Source organism: Silurus meridionalis, chromosome 17, assembly GCF_014805685.1.
Source record: "Silurus meridionalis isolate SWU-2019-XX chromosome 17, ASM1480568v1, whole genome shotgun sequence".
Classification (NCBI taxonomy): Eukaryota; Metazoa; Chordata; class Actinopteri; order Siluriformes; family Siluridae; genus Silurus; species Silurus meridionalis.
In genome coordinates, this window is record NC_060900.1 from 26,210,668 (window position 1) to 26,230,572 (window position 19,905).

General features: G+C 41.3%; 2 protein-coding genes across 3 annotated transcripts; one reads left to right on the forward strand and one right to left on the reverse strand.

Moving 5' to 3' along the window:
• The first annotated feature begins 775 nt into the window (after nt 1-775).
• On the forward strand, nt 776-9,129 carry si:ch73-233m11.2 (NACHT, LRR and PYD domains-containing protein 12). Of its 2 annotated transcripts, XM_046871873.1 has the most exons (7): nt 783-952; nt 1,853-3,410; nt 4,151-4,312; nt 5,659-5,832; nt 6,490-6,663; nt 7,194-7,358; nt 7,441-9,129. In XM_046871873.1, the coding sequence occupies exons 1-7, from the start codon at nt 925-927 to the stop codon at nt 7,508-7,510; spliced, it is 2,331 nt and encodes a 776-aa protein (XP_046727829.1). In that variant the 5' UTR covers nt 783-924; the 3' UTR covers nt 7,511-9,129. The 2 variants fall into 2 exon arrangements, with proteins under 2 accessions (XP_046727831.1, XP_046727829.1); XM_046871875.1 differs by lacking the exon at nt 5,659-5,832 and having other exon boundaries at nt 776-952.
• A 43-nt stretch (nt 9,130-9,172) lies between these two features.
• si:dkey-222n6.2 (intermediate filament protein ON3) lies at nt 9,173-19,632 on the reverse strand. The gene is made up of 9 exons (XM_046871876.1): nt 19,234-19,632; nt 17,572-17,780; nt 14,422-14,482; nt 14,235-14,330; nt 13,990-14,154; nt 12,862-12,987; nt 11,620-11,840; nt 11,406-11,452; nt 9,173-10,510 (listed from the first exon to the last, which is right to left on the reverse strand). Exons 1-9 carry the CDS (start codon nt 19,519-19,521, stop codon nt 10,446-10,448), a joined length of 1,278 nt encoding a protein of 425 aa, XP_046727832.1. The 5' UTR covers nt 19,522-19,632; the 3' UTR covers nt 9,173-10,445.
• Between the last annotated feature and the right edge of the window lie 273 nt (nt 19,633-19,905).

Below are 19,905 nucleotides of genomic sequence, written 5' to 3' on the forward strand. Positions count from 1 at the left end.
CAGGAAGACTATTCCAAAGTTAAATGTGAGAATGTTCTACCACCTTTAGTGGACTTTGCTATTCTAGGAACTACTAGAAGTCCAGAGTTTTGAGATCTCAGGGAGCGTGACGGATTGTAGCGTGTTAAAAGACTGGAAAGAAACATGGGAGCCAAACCATTTAGTGTTTTGTAGGTAAGTAGCAGTAGTTTGTAGTTGATTTGAGATTTAACAGGAAGCCAGAGTAAGGACATGATGCTTGGGGTTATATGGTGATATTTTCTCGACCTTGTGAGAACTCTGGCTGCTGCATTCTGGACAAACTGTAGCTTGTTTATTGATAATGCAAGACATCCACCTAGTAATGCAAGTAAATAGTGAAGTACTGATACCAGAAAGATCTACTTGAGTACAGTTACGAAGTATTTGTACTTCGTTACTCCCGTCCTCTGACTTATAAATATACCTATAAATATATCCACCCACTAACAGGTGCCATAATGAAGAGATAATCAGTGTTATTTACTTCACCTGCCATAATGTTTTAATGTCAATGTTATGCCTGATTGTTGTATTTAACAACAGATCCAATGGTGGACTTTTCGTGGATTTTCTGCTCTTGCTCTTTTAAGACGGTCCCTTAGAAACACCATAGCGCTCGTGAGTGTGTTTTTTGTTTATGATCAGATTTTTAATTGGATCAAAAGATCAAAGCAAAGTTCGACTACGTCAAAGCCACGGCGATGACAGAGACACGCCCATCATGCGCGCGCGCCACGTGCTCAGAGGCGTGTAAACATGAACGGATATGGGAGGGATTTGAGTTATGGGTAATAGTGGAAGTACAGACCAGGGCACAGCCCAACAGGTTTAGACCCAACAGAAACCTTTGTGACTCAAAGGAACATCTGATCTGTGTTCTTCAGAACATTTGACACCACAGTGATGGAGAAGAGTCTGGATTGTCTTTCTGGTAGGATTTCTTTCCTGGTTCCTTTCACTTTCCTTTTTAGATATAATTTCATTTCCTCATAGTTCTTTTCTTCCTCCATCTTCTCTCCTTCTTATTCTGTTTGGGCTTACTCAGGGTTCTCAGGTTTCTTCTTCTTTAACATTTGTCACCATCTACATACTGAAACCTCACAGATGCAGGGTCTCAATTTGTCCAGACTCATGTTTCTGTCAAAGTTCTGCATGTCCTCACAGTATCTGTTTGGGTTTCTTGTGCCATTTTGTGTGTCTTTTTACCTCACACCACATATTCCTGGAAAAAAGTTCTGGAAACCGAAATAGATTCAATTATAAAGTATACGCCCCAAATCCACACCCTGTAATATCTAGGGATGTAAGAAAATATCGATACACACGAACATCACGATATTTTGTTTGGCAATACTGTATCGATTCTCAAAAATGCAATATCGATTTTTTTTTTCCATTCATGGCCGTTGTTTGGATTTGAGTTTATATCCAGACCGCTAGATAGATAGCAGTCTTTCATGTACGTATTGCATATTAGTTTTTTGCTAAGGTTTTCCTGTGCTGGTGTGTTCTTAATGACATATTTCTTAAATCGATACGCTATTCTTAAATTGAGAAATATCCCAAAATATCAGCTTGCTTAAAGTATCGCAATATATCGCAAAATATTGTATCGCAACCCCCTGGTCCACAAATTTCTTGCCGATACACAGCCCTAGTAATACACTAAAACCCTGTTGTACGAGCAACTAACAGTACTAGCAAACTAAGATACGAGCGACCTTGCTCGCAAAATAGGGTACAATTTTTGCAAATTTCGAAGGCACACGCAAACCCACTCTGTCGACCTGCATGTTTCCCCGAACCAACATCCTCTTGTGTTTTCTTGCAGATTTGCATAAGTTGCACAAGGAGGTCATGAGGAACGGTGTGCTGAAGTCCACCCGGGCCAGCTCCCTCTTAAGTGGTCAGTCGATCAAAGATGTGATTTTGAATAAATGCTACATTCCCGTTTTCGTCAGCGTGGACACCAGAGCCAGTCTGATGTGTAAAACCTTAAAAAGCGTGATTGCGCAGGAGTTTGGTGCCGGTACCGAGATTGGGAAGTTGCTCCTGTGCGGAGGACCAGGGATGGGCAAGACCACAGCGGTGGAACAGCTCATTTGGGACTGGGCCTCTGGGATCCATCTACAGCACTACACATTTCTCCTACGGTTGTGTCCCAGCATGCTTCGTGGACCTGAGCAGAGTCTGCAGAGCATGCTCCTCAGCGAGCACACTCATCTCTCAGCTGAGCAGCTTGAGATAATATTAAAGACTCCTCACACAATTCTTCTAGTATTGGACGACATCCAGGACTTTTTGTCTAACTGCCCTGAGTCTGGCAAGCTCTTGCATGAACCACATCAGCCAGCAGGGGGTGCCATATTGGTGCACAGTTTACTTCAAGGCTCTTTGCTGCCTGGTGTGGCATTACTGCTGACCTCCAGAGAAGCTGTTGAGATGGAATCGGTGCATGTTGCTAACCTGATGGGGTTCTCAAGCTCTCAAAGGAAAGCGTTCTTCCAGCACTTCTTTGAGAACAAAGACAAAGGGGAACAGATTCTGAATCAATGCGAGCAAGCTGTTGGAGTCAAGGAGATTTGCGCTTGTCCTAGATTTTGCTGGACATTGTGCTGTGTGTACAAAGAGCAGGAAAATTGGGTCCCGGAAACCCTGAGCGAACTCCACTGCAGGATCATGCACACACTTCTACAGGAGCATAAGGTGAACGTAGAGACGGCAAAACAGCTGATTTGCGGTTTGGGGAAGCTCGCAGAACAGTGCACGTCTTTCACTTGCGCACACTCTGACATTGTTAAATGTGGCCTTCAACCCTTCCTGGCCTCCCGGATCTTGTCTGCTATCTTGCACGTCAACGCTGACGATCCCACGTCCCCCGGTGCAACGTTTTCCTTCATGCTACCTACGTTCCAAGACTTCTTAAGGGCGGTCGCTTTTTACCTGGACCATGATGACAGCAGGCTCCTAGAACAGCCCATGGAAATACATAACTACCATTTGCTTCTTGCTGGCCTCTCAGATCCTGCACAGAGAAAGCTTCTGGAAACCTCGGTAGGTCGCTTCAGCAGCGGCCGCCTCTCCGAGTTCCACAGCTGGCTCATGAAGTCGGTTGCAGAGGTGCTCCCGGGCACGGAGAAAACAAATCACTGGCATGTTTTGCGTATCCTTTACCACACGCTCAGCCCCACACTGGTCAGGGAGAGTGTGGGCTTGTGCAAGTGGAGAAAGATCTGCTATAGTGACCTGCAGGAGGCAGATTGTGCAGCACTAGCGTTTGTCGTGCGATGTTTAGGAGAACTGGAGGAACTGAACCTGAACAGCAGCTCGCTGACTGAGGAGCAGGCGGAGAAGCTTGGGACGGTCTTCCGCTTGGCCAAATCCATTAAGTAAGTAAGAAAAGGTAGAGAAATGTATTTGATGGTCTTGATCTTGACTCTTGTTTGAACTCAATCTTGACTCGAGTACCATGAGGTCGAATCGGGCTTGACTCGAGTTCATGATCATCTGGCTGATATTTCTGAGCACTAGCTGATCTTTGATGCTGGTTGAAGCTTAAATATGATCATGCTATGACTCACTATGGGGAAATGGGGCAACCTTTGTAAAGTCATTAAGTTTAGATTGTTCTAGTGGAAAAGGGATCGGACTTTGGCTACACTTTTGTTTTTGCCCCTATTTTTCATGAGCTGAACTGAAAGATCTAAGACTTTTCTATGTACACAAAAAGGCTATTTCCGATGGATAGATGGATGGATGGTTGGATGGATAATTGGATGGATGGATGGATGGATCTAGGGTTAGGGTTAGAGCCTTAACCAGCTACCACTTGTTATAGTTGGCAGGTAGTTGGGTGCCCGTGATGCTCCTTTCCACCTAAAATGATAAAAATGTTTTAGTTTTGTTTTAGTGGATTATAAAATTATGATTTTTATAAAAGTAATTCATCATGAGCAAAAGCACACAGTAGGCACACAGTAGGACGACTGCTTAGACATTTTATCATTTATTTTTTTAATATCCAAATCTTTTTGAAGTTGGTTCTTGGTTATTGTTCTTTTCAATTACATGAGATTTCGCGTACCATCAGCCTGACAGTCGAAACTTCATTACTTGTTTGTCCTTTCAGCTTTCGTTACAGTACAGTGAGTTTGGACGTGATGATACACTTTGCCCGGGGGCTGAAGGACGGACGAGCCACCGATCTCAACCTGACCAACTGCAACCTAGGGGACGAAGCAATCAAGATCCTGTGCTCTGCCATCCCACACTCCAGCCTGCACACACTCAGGTATGATCTGGAGAACAGAAATGGGGAAAACTTGGAAAGTAAAGATTTACTTACTGTAATTGAGTAGTTTTTTGTCAGGGGGTGGAGCTGGAGGTAGCAGAGCTGAAGATGTTGAGGTTTTTGTTGGGAGTGACGACGATGGACAGGATTAGAAATGAGTTTATTAGATGAACAGTGCATGTAGGACGTTTTGGAGACAAGGTGAGGGAGGTGTAATTGAGATGGTTTGGACATGTGCAGAGGAGGGACATGGGGTATATAAGTAGGAGAATGCTGAGAATAGAGCCACCAGGAAGGAGGAAAAGAGGAAGACCAAGGAGGAGGTTTATGGATGTGGTGAGGGAAGACATGCAGGTAGTTCGTTTGAAAGAGGCAGATGTGAAGGACAGGGGGGTATGGAGACGGATGATCCGCTGTGGCGCCCCCCTAATCGGAGCAGCCGAAAGAAGAAGAAGTAGAAGAACTGAATAGTTTTTTGTGTACTTTTTAATTTGACTTTTATTTAAGTATGTTTAGTTTGATGTATTGTACTACATTGTGTGTGTGTCTGTGTGTGTGTGTAGTTTGTGGAATTCTCATCTAACATCATCTAACGCTTTAAACCCCGCGGCTTAAACAACGAAGCGGCTAATTTATAGATTTTTCCGGGTTTTTCCCGGGTTTCACAAGCTTCATGCCAAAAAACTGAACCCCATAACATTAGACCAATGAAATTGAACCGAACGGATTCAGGTGAACCAATGAAACTCATTTATATTAAATCAGATGCGCTCCCACTGAATCGTCCCACACCACATCATAAATATGGATGATGTTCCTCTGATGTTTGACCTGCCGCTCACTCGGACTGTCTACAGGAAATGCGACTCATTCGTCACCCTGAAAACAACCGGGCATGAAAAAACACTTGTGTTCTGAGCTGCACGGCATCGGGAAAAAAGCTTCACCGGTGTTGATTTTTAAACGCATGACGATGCCAAAAGATAAACTCCAGAGAGAAATAGTTGTGAAAGGAAGGAGGAAGACGGTGAACAATCACTTTCTTGGTAGGCTACTGTTTAGATACAAGTCGTTGTAACGCGTTGAGTCTGGGTGAAGGGAGAGCTCGCTAATTGCAACAGAAATCATATAAGCACAGACAGGTTTCCAAAACTCGTGCTTTTTGGGTGCACTTAATAGTCCGGAAATTACGTTATGTATAAATGAATTTGCAGTAAATCACATATGAAAACATTAGTTTTTCTGCAGTTCTGGATTTTAGGGCTATAATCACTGCTGGATGTCGCTGTGCACCCAGTTAAAAAAAATTGTGTTTGTGTTTGTCTTTGTGTGCGTTTCTCCTGCAGTCTATATGATTGTGAGTTGACCGGTCCCTGCTGTCCATCTCTAGCCGCTGCGCTTCAGTCCGAACGCTGCTCTCTGATCGAGTTGGACCTGTCCGTCAATGAGCTCGAAGAATCAAGCGTGCTGCTCATCTGCGATGCACTGAAATCCCCCAATTGTTTATTGGAGAAGTTATGGTGGGTGGGTGTGTGTGTGTGTATGGGAGAGTGAGTGTGTATGCATACAGAGCATGAAGTTAAATGAAGAGCCAATCAGAGCCTCCTTTCGTTCGGTCCACGTGAACTTGCCGAGATCTCTGGCATCCGTGCTCCATTTTTTTTCCCTTCAACACGTCGACATCATCCGCCAGTGGTTTTTAATGTTGGGGATCACCGTATACTCCACATGGACCCCATTCCCTATGACTGGAAAGTTCTAGCTTAGTGGTTAAGGGCATGAGTTCAAATCCCTTTAGACCTATGGCATTTTGCAGATGCTTTTATTCAGAGAAATCTTATTTATAGAACTGAGCAGTTCAGTGCCCTGCTTAGGAAACCAGGAGCAGCAGCTGGGTGGTTCTGGGATTTGAACTCATGACCTTCTATAAGCAAGTCCATCTCACCCACTGAGCCACCACTTCCCTGTACCACCAAGCTGTCACTGTTGGTGTGCACAGGGATGTATATGTGTACACATCTGTCTGTATATTGTGGAAGTGTGTGTGTGTGTGTGTGAGAGAGAGAGCATGCTATACACTATATATACTACATATTGCAATATTTGGTTTATTCTTTATTTATGTATGGTGTGTGTGTGTGTGTGTGTGTGTGTGTGTGTGTGTGTGTGTGTGTCAGTATGAATGCGTGTGAGCTGACTGAGCCAGTGTTTAGCGCACTGGGCAGTGTGTTGATGTGTGGAACTTCCAGACTGAAGGAGCTCCAAATTGGAGTGAACAAAGTAGGAGACGCTGCAGTCAAACACATCTGGAAAGCCCTAAAACACCCTCACTGCCAGCTGCAGCATCTTGAGTAAATCTAAGTCTCACACACACACACACACACACGCACACTTAAACACCGATGGCTCATCATCACCTGAACACAAATATATATGGACAAAATGTTTGTGGACACCTGACCATAAGATTGGTATTCCACATTTAGTCCTCATTTCTTTTTATAACAACTTCCACTCTTTTGGGCAGATGTACCACTAGATTTTGTGCAGGAGATCTTCCCCTCCAACCCTTGTGGCTTTGTGCACTGGGGCATCATCATGTTGGAACAGGTTTGAGTCTCCTAGTTGGAGTTAATGGAAAATTTCACGCTAGCACCTCCATGTTTATGGTAACCGTTGACCGAAAAGTCAGGTGTCCCAATATTTTTGGTCGAAAGTTTCTACAGATATAATGCTATAAATGTTTTTATCTCCATTTTCTATCACAGAGGTCACAGCGGACCTTGTTTTTAAAAAATCCAACCTTCTGAAAAAACTGTAACTGTTTTAAGTGCAACGTCTCCTCAGCTGACACCAGGTTCATCCATGTTTGTCTCGGCAGTGTTGAGATGGCGAATCTGACCGATGCCAGTGTGGACGAGTTGTGTGAAGCCGTCACTGTTTGTGGATCCATAAGGAGTCTGATTCTGAAGAACAACCAATTCACAGACATTTCTGTTCCCCGATTGATTAAACTTGTACAAGATTGCCCAGGCTTGGAACTGAAGTAAGCACCAGTCTCATCATAAATGGCACAAACAAACAGAAGGATTGGGTTTGATTGCACTTGTTTCTTCTTTGTGTTTCAGTGTGCAGTATAACGACTTTAGCGAGGACGTCTTTGAGCTGATGGATGTTTACGAAACCATACGATATTAGCAGCTAGATGAAGATTATAGACTACAAATTGTTGGCACTTACATTATTCTCAGTGCATAACAAAGCATTATAAAATATTACATTTAATTTAATCAAAACAGCTACATGCTAACTACCAAAGTGGCCGCAAGAAACTGCTAAACATTCAAAGTGGCCAACAGATAACTAAGATAACTAATGTTTGCTTGCCAACAACCAAAGTTTCTAGCAGTTGCTTGCTAACTACCAAAATGACTAGCAAATGCTTGCTAAAATAAATAGCATTTGTTGCTAACAACCAAATTAGCTAGCAGTTGCTTGATTACTACCATAGTGACAAATATTTGCTTGCTAACTACCAAAGTGACTAATATTTGCTTGCTAACAAAATGACTAGCAGTTGCTTGCTAACTACCGAAATGACTAGCAGTTGCTAAGTACCAAAATTACTGTTTGCTTGCTACCAACCAAAGTTTCTAGCAGTTGCTTGCTAATAAATAAAGTGACTAATATTTGCTTGCTAACAACCAGAGTGACTAGCAGTTGCTCACTAACTACCAAGATGAATAACAGTTGCTTGCTAACTACCAAAATGACTAGCATTTGCTTGTCAACTACCAAAGTGACTAAGGGGAAGTGGTAGTTTAGTGATTAAGGCATTGGACTCTGGATTGACAGCTCACAAGTTCAAATCCCAGCACCACCAACTGTAATGCTGGGCCCTTGAGCAAGGCCCTTAACCCTCAACTACTCGGTTGTAAGTCACTCTAGATAATGGCATCTGTCAAATCCTGTAAATGTACTAACGTTTGTTTGCTAACTACCAAAGTGACTAGCAGTTGCTGGCATCTTGATTTCTCTTGAGGTTTATTATTGGATGTTTATTAGTGACCCCACTGCTGTCTACACTGATGCACCATATTTCTTAAAGATCTTTGTATTAGCAGTAACTTGTGTATTTGTATTAACATTTGTAGTACCACTAAAAAAAATTTTATCGTTTTTTTTATGGCTCTCAGCTAACATGACCTCCATGCTGATACCTGAGAAACTTTACCTCTTCTAACTTTCATACAGATTACATAATCAGAGAATATTTGTTTTGATGTGAAGTTGATCTATTTTAAAGTAGACATTTTGAGCTTTTTATACATATATTATTATGTCTGTAATTCAAATATTCACTGAGAATCAGTGTTTTTTTTTGATGTTTGAGAAGAGCGATGACATAGACAGCAGAGAACGCCCCCTGTCGGTTTTCTTTATATTACAAAACCAAAGCGTTTTTTTTGTTATTATAAGTGTATACAAATAAAAGTGGACCATTTACCGATTCGAATGATGTGCTACTCTTATCTGTACGATTAAAAAAGACAGCACAATTTTTTTCCCGACATTATCAGGAAAAATATCGGCAGGAAACGTGCCGAATCAGATAAAATTTAAATGTAGATCCTTTTTTTATTTTAATGATGTCCAATGTATTTTTGCTTGCAGGATGTGCTTTTTTGCTTTCGGGGATAAATACACAGTTCACTTACTTTAATGTTTATTCTATAATTATTAAATTCGCTAAAGCTGCTTTGAGACACTGCCCATTGTGAAAAGCGCTATGGAAATAAACTTCAATGGAGTCTAAACAGCTTCGTCTCCTATGTGGACAACAACTAGCGGTAAATGATTAGCATTTTTATGTAGTCTTGGTTAAGCTTGTTATAGCAAATAAATGTTTCAAATGATCAGATTTAAGAGTATAAGATCATTTACACAAAACAAATGAGAATGCCAAAATACTGAATGTTAGCCATAGTTAACCATTAGACTGCGAGAAATATTCACCTTTTCCAGCCATATGTATTCTTCACCAAACTGTTACCAAAAGATCTCTAGATGCGCTTGCATAAAAAAGGTTTCCTTTCAGCTAGGAGACCCAAACCTGCTCCAGCATGACAATGCCTCTGTGCACAAAGCCAGCTCTACGAAGATATGCTTTCCATGGGTTGGAGTGGAAGATCTTCTGCTTAAGAGCTCTGATCTCATTGAACACAAATGGGATGGATTTTTGATGCTGACTGCACCCCCAGGGCTCCTCGCCTCACCTACAGCAGCACCTGACTGGCTGAATGACCACAAACCTCGTATGTGAAAGAAATCTAGTGGAACACATTCCCAGAAGAGTGGAATTTATTATAAGAGCAAATAAAGATGAAAGATGAAATGGGACATTCAAATGTTATGAAAAAAAATTTTTTTTGGAGGATATTTAACTGATTTGGTGATCAGGATAAAAGCTAAAGATGGAATTTGATGAACTTGTAAAGAAGCAACTGGTCATTTTAACCATTCAGTCCATTTTCATTCGGTCACTGCAGACATCAACAACAGCTTTAATGCTAGCAAATGAACATGGTATATGTGGGATGATTCAAGGCTACGTGTGCTTTACAGCCCTTTGATGCCCTCTGCTTAGCCGTGGATTATCCTTTACTAAGCACCAGAAAAAAAAGTGTTCAATGGTGAAAAAAATGCTTCATCACACTCACGACTCCATCACCCACAAACACTCAATTTTACAACTACATACACTATATGGACTAAAGTATTGGAACTGTTGGGGACCACAAAGTCGGAGACAAACTATTGTACAGGACGTCTTTAAATGTTGTAGCATGAATTTTTCCGCTAGGAGCCCAAACCTGCTCAAAGCCATCTTCATAAAGATATGCTTTACAAGGGCTGGAATGGAAGATCTTGAGTGGCCTTCACCTCACCTCACCTACATCACTACCTGACTTTACTAACACCCTTGTGTCTGAATGAATTTTCACATAATGTAGTAGAACATCTACGAGCACCAAATGAGATGTTCAAAAAGGGGTCCACAAACATTTGTCCATATAGTATATCAGAAATTAATCTTCAAACGTGAGGAAATTAGTTGCTCGTAGTTGCTGTCTTAAGTCTTGATCATCTTAACGAAGATGCTGGTGCAAGTGATGGTTTTCACAGGTTCTTGTTGACCTGAAAAAGAAAAGCACAAGTTTCAGTTTGTATGAAAAATTTGTTACCGTCTGGGGAAACCTGTTTCAGGAATTGTGGCAAACAGCCACAAAAAATAAAAAGACAGAAAAATCTGGTTGAGTTCGTGTCTCATCCCCTGAGGTAAATGTCACATGGAGTGAATCTTACTGTCATGTTTTCTCTCTGATGTTGACTTTAATGGGACTTTAAATAATCATTGATTTATGCCCTGAATTGTTCTACTGGCTAAATTCCACCATTTTTCAGTTTTTGAGTGAGTGATACCACCACCATGCTTCACTGTGGAGATGTTCAGTCAGTTATCAAAACCAAAACACTACAATACACTATACACATACACTATACAGACAAAAGTATTTGGACACCTATCTTTTTCAACTATACAGTATGTGGTTCTTCTTTGGAGGTGCTACCATTACACGTTCCCTTCAATTGAACTAGAAGACCCAAACTTGTTCCAGCATGTCCGTTCCCCTGTGCATAAAAACGGCTCTATGAAGATATGCATTACACAAGTTAGATCTCCCGCTATAAAGCTCTGAGCCTTAAACCTATTGGACAACTTTGGAACGAATTTTCCACTCTGACTTCACCCCAGGCCTCCTCACCTGAACTACATCAGTACCTGACTTTACTAAGGCCCAAGTGGCTGAATGATTACAAATCTCCATGAAATCTAGTGGAACATCTTCCCAGAAAAGTGGATGTAATTATAACAGCAAACAGGGACTAAATATGAAACGAGATGTTTAAAAAGCACATAGAATGATATGGACAGGCTTCCCATATAGTCCGTCTGTCTGTCTGTCTGAATTTTATCTTGTATGATATTTGTTGAGTCCTTAATATAAATCAGCGAATGCAAAATACTCACTGGTGTTTGGCACGGTCAGGAAACGGGTAACGGATTCTGGACCGATTCTAATGGATCACACATAGAAAATCATTCTTTTATCATTTTACGTTACCACCTAATATTAATTAATAATCCATTTCAAAAAGCCATACAGTAGGTCAAGGCTATGAGTGGAAGCCTCAAAGTGCAGCCTCACTGCAATTCACTCTGTATTTAGTAATATTTCTCTCACCGCTTCTCCTCTCCTTCCAGAAGTTTCTTGTAGGTGGCGATCTCAATGTCCAGTGCTAGTTTGATGTTCAACAGCTTCTGGTACTCAAGAACCTGCCTGGTCATGTCCTGTTTCTTTATATGCAGTGCCTCCTCCAGTTTTTTCAGTTGTTTCTTAGCATCAAACACTGCCTCCTTACCACAGTGCTCTGCCTCCGTGATCTGTTTATCCACGCTCTTACACTGCAAAGACACACACACACCCACACACACCAGTTAAATGCACATGCTAAATCTGATATGTGTGGCAGTTAAATTTTGACACGTGACTCGCTATTCTTTCTCTCTCACTCTCTCTCTCCGCATTTCTTTATTTCATATTTTCTCAACCAGATGTTCGTGTATTTTGTTCGTGTAACAAAAGTATTCACGCTAACATCGGTGCGGACGTGATCATCGATTCATTCTAAAACGTTCTTGTATATTGAAGGGGCGTTCAAGTCAAACCGGGATTTTGAGTTTATTAAATGAGAGATCAGAGTGGAAACTGCATTTATTTTTCAACATACTACATTTCTACACTTTAACCAACGCCTGGGAAGAATCGGCGAAGACAGATTTGTCAGAACGCATGAAACATTCTAGGACAGCCTGCTTCGTTCCGTTATCAGGGAACCACCACGAGCGGGATCGCCACTGACAGACGTACGGCCATCTTCGAAACTTTTACACCGTTCGAATGTCTTACTGTGGCTGAGCGTCTCAAAACTGTACTGTGCTTGAAGTCTTCTGTAGAGATCAGCAGGTTTTACACCTTCGTTCACAAGAAACTTCATCACCACATGCTGTTCCATGCATTAATACTGTGGTCTGGGATCTCGATTAACGGCCTTCGAACTGGTCTGAGACATGTGCGGACATGTCAGTAATAGGACATGCTAGTCACTTACTACGGCTAGCTTTAATTTTTATGCTAGTGGACGCTAGCGTGGCCAGGTATAAAAATAGATGCTAGCATGGCGGGACTACACCGGCCACGCTAGCATCCACTAGCATAAAAATGGAAACTAGCCGAAGCTATAGAATTTATATCTATACTTTCTATATCTTACTGTTACTGCTAAACTCACAACTGCAACTTGCTTCACGAGGAACCAACAGCAGTGTGAACTTCATTCATTCCACACATCCAGCATATGCAGTGCCAGACTGGAAGTTTGGAATTCTGGAGTTCCCTGCCAGTTTGATGCAATGATGCAATTACCTGAACTTTGACAGCCATTATGTCTGCCTGCAAATTTGTGATCAGTCTCTTCAGCTTGGCAATTTCACTTTTACTGCCCTTCAACTCTGAGCTGTGCTGCTCGACCTGGGACGCTACCAGCTCAATCTGACGAGAGAGAAAAAACACACACATGCACAAATACACAGTGGTGTGAAAAGGTGTTTCCTGATTTCTTTTTTTTTTTGCATGTTTGTCACACTTTAATGTTTCAGATCATAAAACTCATTTAAATATTAGTAAAAGATACACAAGTGAACACAACATGCAGTTTTTAAATAGTTTAAGATTGTGCTTTTTGAACATCCTGTTCCACTTTTGGTTTATTTGCTAACCACTACTCCTCTGAGAAGGTGTTCCACTAGATTTTGGAGTGTGTTTGTGAGATTCAGCTGGTTAGTAAAGTTAGGTGCTGATGTAGGTGATGTAGGTGGAGAAACCCTGGGGTGCAGTCAGTGATCTCAATAGGTTTGAAGTAAGAGGACACCCTGGATCTTCCAATCCAACCGGTGTAAAGCAAACGAGGTGGTATCAAAAAAGATTTGAGACTCGCTCTGTTTACAAGAAAGCACTTTATTTATTTACGAAAGGTGGCCTTTAAGCGGATCTTCATCTTCATGAAGAAGGTTAAAGTCCGCAGAAGCCAAATCTGAAAAGTAGGGTGGACGCAGAAGTGAGATTGTGTGGATTGTTCTTTGACGATCCTCATACACAATATGGAACGGTTTCCACATTTTCTGGGGTTGGGTTTTCCTGATCTCTCGTCATCTTCCAGTGATGTTCTTCCGCTCTTAAGGCGCAGCTCAAAACACCTTGAACGACTCATTGTAGCATATGACAAACGTATGTCACGTCAAACATCTCTGTGGCAGATTTGCCTGGTTTCTCGCACAATTTTCAAGTTTCTCGTGGAATTTTCCGGGAGACAATTTCATGCTACCGCATCCAGAGACGTCCTATACAATTGTGTGCCTTAAACTCAGTGGTAACCGTTTGGGAAAGAACCACATATGGCTGGAAAAGTCAACAGTCCAAGTACTTTTGTTCATATATGTTATGTATGTGTAAAGGTTTGGCCATGTTTAAGTTTGGCCAACAGGGGGTTGTTACCTTTTTCTTGTACAAAGCCTCGGCTTCCTGGCGGCTCCGTGCTGAGACCTCGTCATACTGACTCTTCAACTCCTTTACTACGTTTTTCATATCCAGCTGCCTGCTGTTATCCAGCTCAACCACCACTGAGGTGTTCTTCAGCTGCTCTTTTAGCTCCCACACTTCCTGTTTGGAAAGAGAGACATGAAGCCAGAGAGAAAGAGAGAGAGAGGCAGATAGAGAGAAAAATAACTACTCAGATTTACCTGTGCATACAATGCCTTTATGAAGTCCAATTCTCGTAGAACTACAGACAGCTCCGTCTCTAGTCTAGCTTTAGCCAAGTAGCCATTGTCAGCGTCCTGTCCGAACAAGAAACGCATACAATTATTAACCAATATCTAATAATGAACTACGGGTATATATTTATTTGTGTCATGATGAATGTCATACCTTCTTTAAACACACAAAATCATTTTCTGCGCTGTATCTCTTGTTAATCTCTTCTTCATACCTGTAGGGAAGGAAATGGGTGTGTATGTTCATTTTTAATCCAGAGATCTTTTTAAATGGCAGCATTTCCAAGAAAAAACATGGCCAATCTCCCATGTACATAAAACTGGATTTTAGTCAAAATGTTGGATTCTGACATCAAAACCAAAACTGCACTCGTTTTGGAAGCAATTACATCTACAGGTCTTCGATAGATCTCCTGGATTTGGGCAGTTCATCCCATTCTTGATGGCAGATCAGATCCTCCCAAGCTCTGTCAGACTGGATAAAGAACGTCTGTCTATCTTCAAGTCAGTCTACAGATGTTCGTGGGGTTTAAGTCTAAACTTAGGCTTGGCCAGTCAAGGACATTCAGAGAGTTGTTCTGAAGCCTCTCCAGTGCTGCGGTAGGAGAAAATGGTAGCTCAGTGGAACAGGTGATAGACTTTAAATAGGAAGGCCATAAAGTCAAATCCCAGCACCACCAAGGACCCACTGTCACTGTTGGGCCCTTAAGAAAGGCCCTTAACCCACAATTGCTCAGTTGTAAAAAAAAAAAAAAATAAATTTAAGGATGCTTTTGTATTCAACTACATTTATCTATCCAACAAATTTGTAGCTGTGTTCCTGTCCCTGAGAAGCTCCATCATACATGATACTGACACCACCATGTTTCACTGTAGGTAGGTATATGCCAGACACTGTGTTTGCTCTTCTGCTCAAAAAATGATTTAACCATAGAAACCTTTTTCCAGAGACCTTGCTCTGATATACCTTTTAATGAAGTCAAGTCAAGGTTATTTCTATAGCTCTTTTCACAACAGACATTGTCTCAAAGCAGCTCTACAGAATTTAACAGTTAAGCTGAACGATGTTTATTTATCCCTGATAAGCAGCCATGGAGAATGTGGCAAGGAAAAACTCCCTTAGATGTTATGAGAAAGAAACCTTGAGAGGAACCAGACTCAAAAGGGGAACCCATCCTCATTTGGGTGACATCAAGAGTGTGATTATAAATCTTCAAACAATACAAAACACTGGAGAGTGAACACAAACGTCTGTCTTCTGTCTGATTCATTTCTCTGCTGCTTAAATGGTTGTCTCTTTAACAGGTTTTCAAATCTCCACACTGGACATTAAAGCTCTTTTAGAGTGACTTTTGAGTTCTTTCTAACCTCCTGTCCAAGAATCTTCTTTCCCTGGATGCCTAAATTTGGCCCAGATGGCCACCTGCCAACTCTAGGAAGGGTTGAGTCAGGCTTTTTCCATTTCAAAACATTTGAACCACTGAGAACATTCAAGGAGCAAGCATGATGCACCGGAAGACAATTTGGAGTGCCATAGGTTCAAAAGCTCTGAATATTTCTATGAATAAGAGATTTTTAGACTATTCAGGGATTTCAGAGATTACATATCAGAGATTATCCGAGCTCATGACCACATTTTTTCAGTTCCTGATGCATACTTTTAATCCCCAATACGCTTAAACAACACAGATAATTCCTCTGAACTACAAATAAAGAAATCGAACAGGTTGTACCAGCCTTTGGTAGAAATGTGCGTCAAAGAGCAAAAATGTCTGGCATACCTTTTTCTTTCGCTCGAGGTGATTCCACTTGTATTTAAACTTCGCCTAAATAAATCGTAAATAAAACCAGCTTGTTTGTTCGTGAATAATGTTTAATAAATCATACTTAATAAGATCTTAAATCTTCTTAATTGTTCATTCATGGATCTTATATACATAATCATATGACTCATATATGCTTTTTGGACATTTGCTGTTATAATAACGATTAAATTTCTTCTAGATTTTGGATTGAATTTGTGGAGATATGTGCTCATTCAGCCAGTTAGTACTGATGTAGGTGAGGTGAGGAGGCCTGGGGGTGCAGTCAGCTTGAAAAATTAATCGCAAAGTTGTTCAATAGGGTTTGAGTTCTATAGCAGGAGATCTTCCACTTCAACCCATGGAAACCAAAAATGAAGCTGGATTTGTGGAACAGGTTGTTTGGGTCTCCTCGTTTAAGTGAAGGGAAAATTTCATGCTAGCACATCAAAAGACATTTTATACAATTGTGTGCCTCCATCTTTGTGGTTGGGGAGGTTGGAAAGAACCACCTATTAGGTGTCCCAATAGTTTTTATCCATATAGTATATCTTGGTTATCTGTAATGCACAAACCTAATGTTCGTGTTCCAAAAAGAAGGAAAAGAGCTGGGGTTGTTACGTTTCCACCTATCTTATTAGCATTAGCTCATTATCTTTAGAATGAATGTAGGGGCACTTTCTGTTATACTTTGAATCAGAAGAATGTAGTAATTCATAAGAATGAATCAGAAAGAAATAAAAGTGTTGGATGGAGTACACAAACCATGTACCTGAGTTAATGTAGAGATGCACAAGATAAAATATGAGTCAAATAACAGTGTCCCTTTAAACATTCACTTGAGTAAAAGTACAAAAGTATTTGCCCTCAAATGTACTTCAGTATCCAAAATAATATGATTTATTATAACTATAATGTTCCTATTATCATTTTGTCACAAGATTCTTTACTTAATCAACTCAGTTTTTGTGAAAAGACTCAAATGTGACTCTCAGCACACTGATCTATTAATAGAATGATATTAATGACTCAAACACTGATTGATTATAATACAAACGAGGTCACGTGTTGTGGTGAGTTCGAGTCTGGAGTTTCTTCATCATTTATTCCTCTCTAAATGTTCTGCTTGCTGTTGAACTGATGCTGAACTGAATGTTGGTGATCAGTAGATACACCAAGCGGCGATCAAAACAAGTTGAGAACAGAGCGTGTGCTCGATTCCGATTGGAGGATTGCTGCGTGCAAGTACAGTTTTATCCACTCAAATACAGAGGAACGACTGATTTTGCAAAATGTAGTCAAAAATGTGACTTTGAAATGAAGTGAAGTGAAAGTAAAAGTCTCCCCAAATAGAATTGCTTTAATAAAGTACAGAAACGCGGAAAATCTACTTAAGTACAGTAACGAATTACATTTACTTCTACTGCCACTGAAAAAAATACACCCTGCACTACACCATGCTTTATGAGCTTGTGTTTAATTTTCTCCATAAAGTGTCTTACTTGTATTTGTTGCCCTCCACCAGCAAATGAACGCTCCTGAGTTCAGCATTCAGGAGCTCTTTGTGATTCTCCAAGGTGTTGAGTTGAGACTGTAACTTGAGAATGTACGTCCTGAACATAGACTCGAAATCCGGGTCGGTCTTGGGGCCGCTTTGTAACAGCTGCAGCTTTGTTTCTAGCATCTTGTTTTGTTGCTCCAGATGACGCACCTGAGATTGAAGACACAGATATAAAGGTTGTGACAGCCGACTAACAGCAAACGTGGACACAACATGAGTACTGGGTTAACAAAAATGGAAATAGTGGTCATAAGTACAGTATGTGATTTTTGAGCATTGCATTTCACATTTAGTCCCAATTTACTCTTATGAATTCTTCCACTCTTCTGGGAAGATGTTCCACTAGATTTTGGAGTGTGCTTATGGATATTTGGGTTTATCAGTCACAAGGGTACGGCAGGTACTGATGTAGGTGAGGTGGCCTGGGGTGCAATCAGCGTTTCAATTCTGCCCAAAGGTGTTCAGTAGGGATGAGATCAGAGCTCTATAGCAGGCCACTCAAGATCTTCCTCTCCAAAGCATGTAAAGCAGATCTTCAAAGAGCTCACTTGGTGCACAGGGGCATCGCCATGCTGGAACAGATTTGGATGTCAAAGCTCAATGAATGCAAAATTTTATTCCAGCGCATCTTAAGACCTCCTGTACAATTAAGTGCCTCCAGATTTGTGGTAACAGTTTGGAAAAGAACCAAATATAGCAGGAAAGCTCAAGTGTCCCAATACTTTTGGCAATATAGTGTATGTGTGTTTGGCTCATGGACCCAATGGTTTCATTATAGTAATAGTGCACTAATTAAACATTGTGAAAGCCTGGAGTGCAGTCAGTGTGAAAAATTGTTCACTAGAGTTGAGGTGAGAGGTCTATAGGAGTAGATCTTCCACTCCAACTTATAGAAACATTGTTTTTCAATTCATGGAGCTGATTTTGTGTAATCAAGCATTGCTGGAACAGGTTTAGGTCTCCTAGTTCAAGTGAAGGGAAAGATTTCATGCTAGAACCTCCAAGGATGTCCCATACAATTATGTTTCTCCTTTTTTTGTGGTAAAAGTTTGGGAAATAACCACATATGGCTTTCAAAGGTCAGGTGTTTCAATACATTATTTATATTGTATAACTGTTAAAAACCTAAAGGCCTTATTAACACGATGCTCTGAACCATGTTGCCTTCTGGACCCAGCATCCATCAAAGAACAATGAAGAATCATTGGGTGAAATGTACCTTTATTTAAAAAAAGGTTTCTTTGCCACAATTCTACAATGGTGCAATTCAGTATCGCATTGTGATTGAAGCTGAAGCGTTACTTCGTTACTACTCAGTACCACCCACAAGCAGACTCCAAAATCATGTGGAACATCTTCCCAGAGAAGTGAAGGTCATTATAAGAGCAAATGGGGACTAAATGTGGGATGGGACCTTAAAAAAACACATAGAAATCTCATTGTTGAGGGTCTGGGTTGCTGATCGGAAGGTCAGGATTTCGAGCTCCAGTATCACCAAGCTGCCACTTTTGGGCCCTTGAGCAAGGCCCTTAACTCTTTGCTAACCTTTTCCCTCACCAGGTATTCACAAACTTTTCTGGCTGACAAGACAGTGTCTTCTTACCTTATCGATGAAGGAGGCAAAGCGATCATTGAGGCTCTTGATCTGCTCCTTCTCCTGCACTTTGATCGCATGAACGTTCGCCCCGAGCTCCAGATGCAGTGGCTCCAAGAGTCTCTCATCCACCACCACAGCTTTGATGGAGGACCCAGGGCCAGCATGATTCCCAAACCCAAAATATGAGTTTCCTAAGCGTGAAATGGTCCTTTCAGAACCAGCTTGCGAGCCGAGAGAGCGGCTGCTGAAGTTCGGCACCTTGCGTACCGTGTTTATGCGTTTCCAGCTGCTCATGGCTGCCAAGAGAGATGGAGATGGTGGCGAGGTTGGTGTAAAAGTTGTTAAAGGGACGCTGGGTTTATAGGTTTGCAGTCAGGGGTGTGGTATGTGTGTGTGTGTGTGTGTGTGTGTTTGAAGTCTGGTGCAAAGTGAAAAGGTGTGTGCATTCTTCAGATGGGGAAAACCTGTTCAGCCACACGCTGTGCATTCATCAGGAGTGTAAAGACACACACACACACACACACACACACAAATATCCAAACTGACATTATCCAACACAGTATAAGTGCAAGGACGACCAGTACACAATGCTAAATGTGTGTTAGTGCAAAGAAATTGCCCACAAATACTAAAAATGTGTTTATTTGAGAGTGTGTGTGTATCGTCCAGTCTGTTTAC

What these genes read in the sequence shown, in the direction of transcription:
- si:dkey-222n6.2 (XM_046871876.1), bottom strand. Translation starts at nt 19,521, where the DNA reads ATGAGCAGCTGGAAACGCATAAACACGGTACGCAAGGTGCCGAACTTC. An exon ending in TAAAGGCATTGTATGCACAG is followed by an intron (nt 14,155 to 14,234) that starts GTAAATCTGAGT and finishes CTTTCCAAACAG; the next exon opens with GAAGTGTGGGAGCTAAAAGA. An exon ending in CTGGAAGGAGAGGAGAAGCG is followed by an intron (nt 11,453 to 11,619) that starts GTGAGAGAAATA and finishes GTGATCCATTAG; the next exon opens with AATCGGTCCAGAATCCGTTA.
- si:ch73-233m11.2 (XM_046871873.1), top strand. Translation starts at nt 925, where the DNA reads ATGGAGAAGAGTCTGGATTGTCTTTCTG. An exon ending in GAGTCTGGATTGTCTTTCTG is followed by an intron (nt 953 to 1,852) that starts GTAGGATTTCTT and finishes GTTTTCTTGCAG; the next exon opens with ATTTGCATAAGTTGCACAAG. An exon ending in CGCTTGGCCAAATCCATTAA is followed by an intron (nt 3,411 to 4,150) that starts GTAAGTAAGAAA and finishes TTGTCCTTTCAG; the next exon opens with CTTTCGTTACAGTACAGTGA.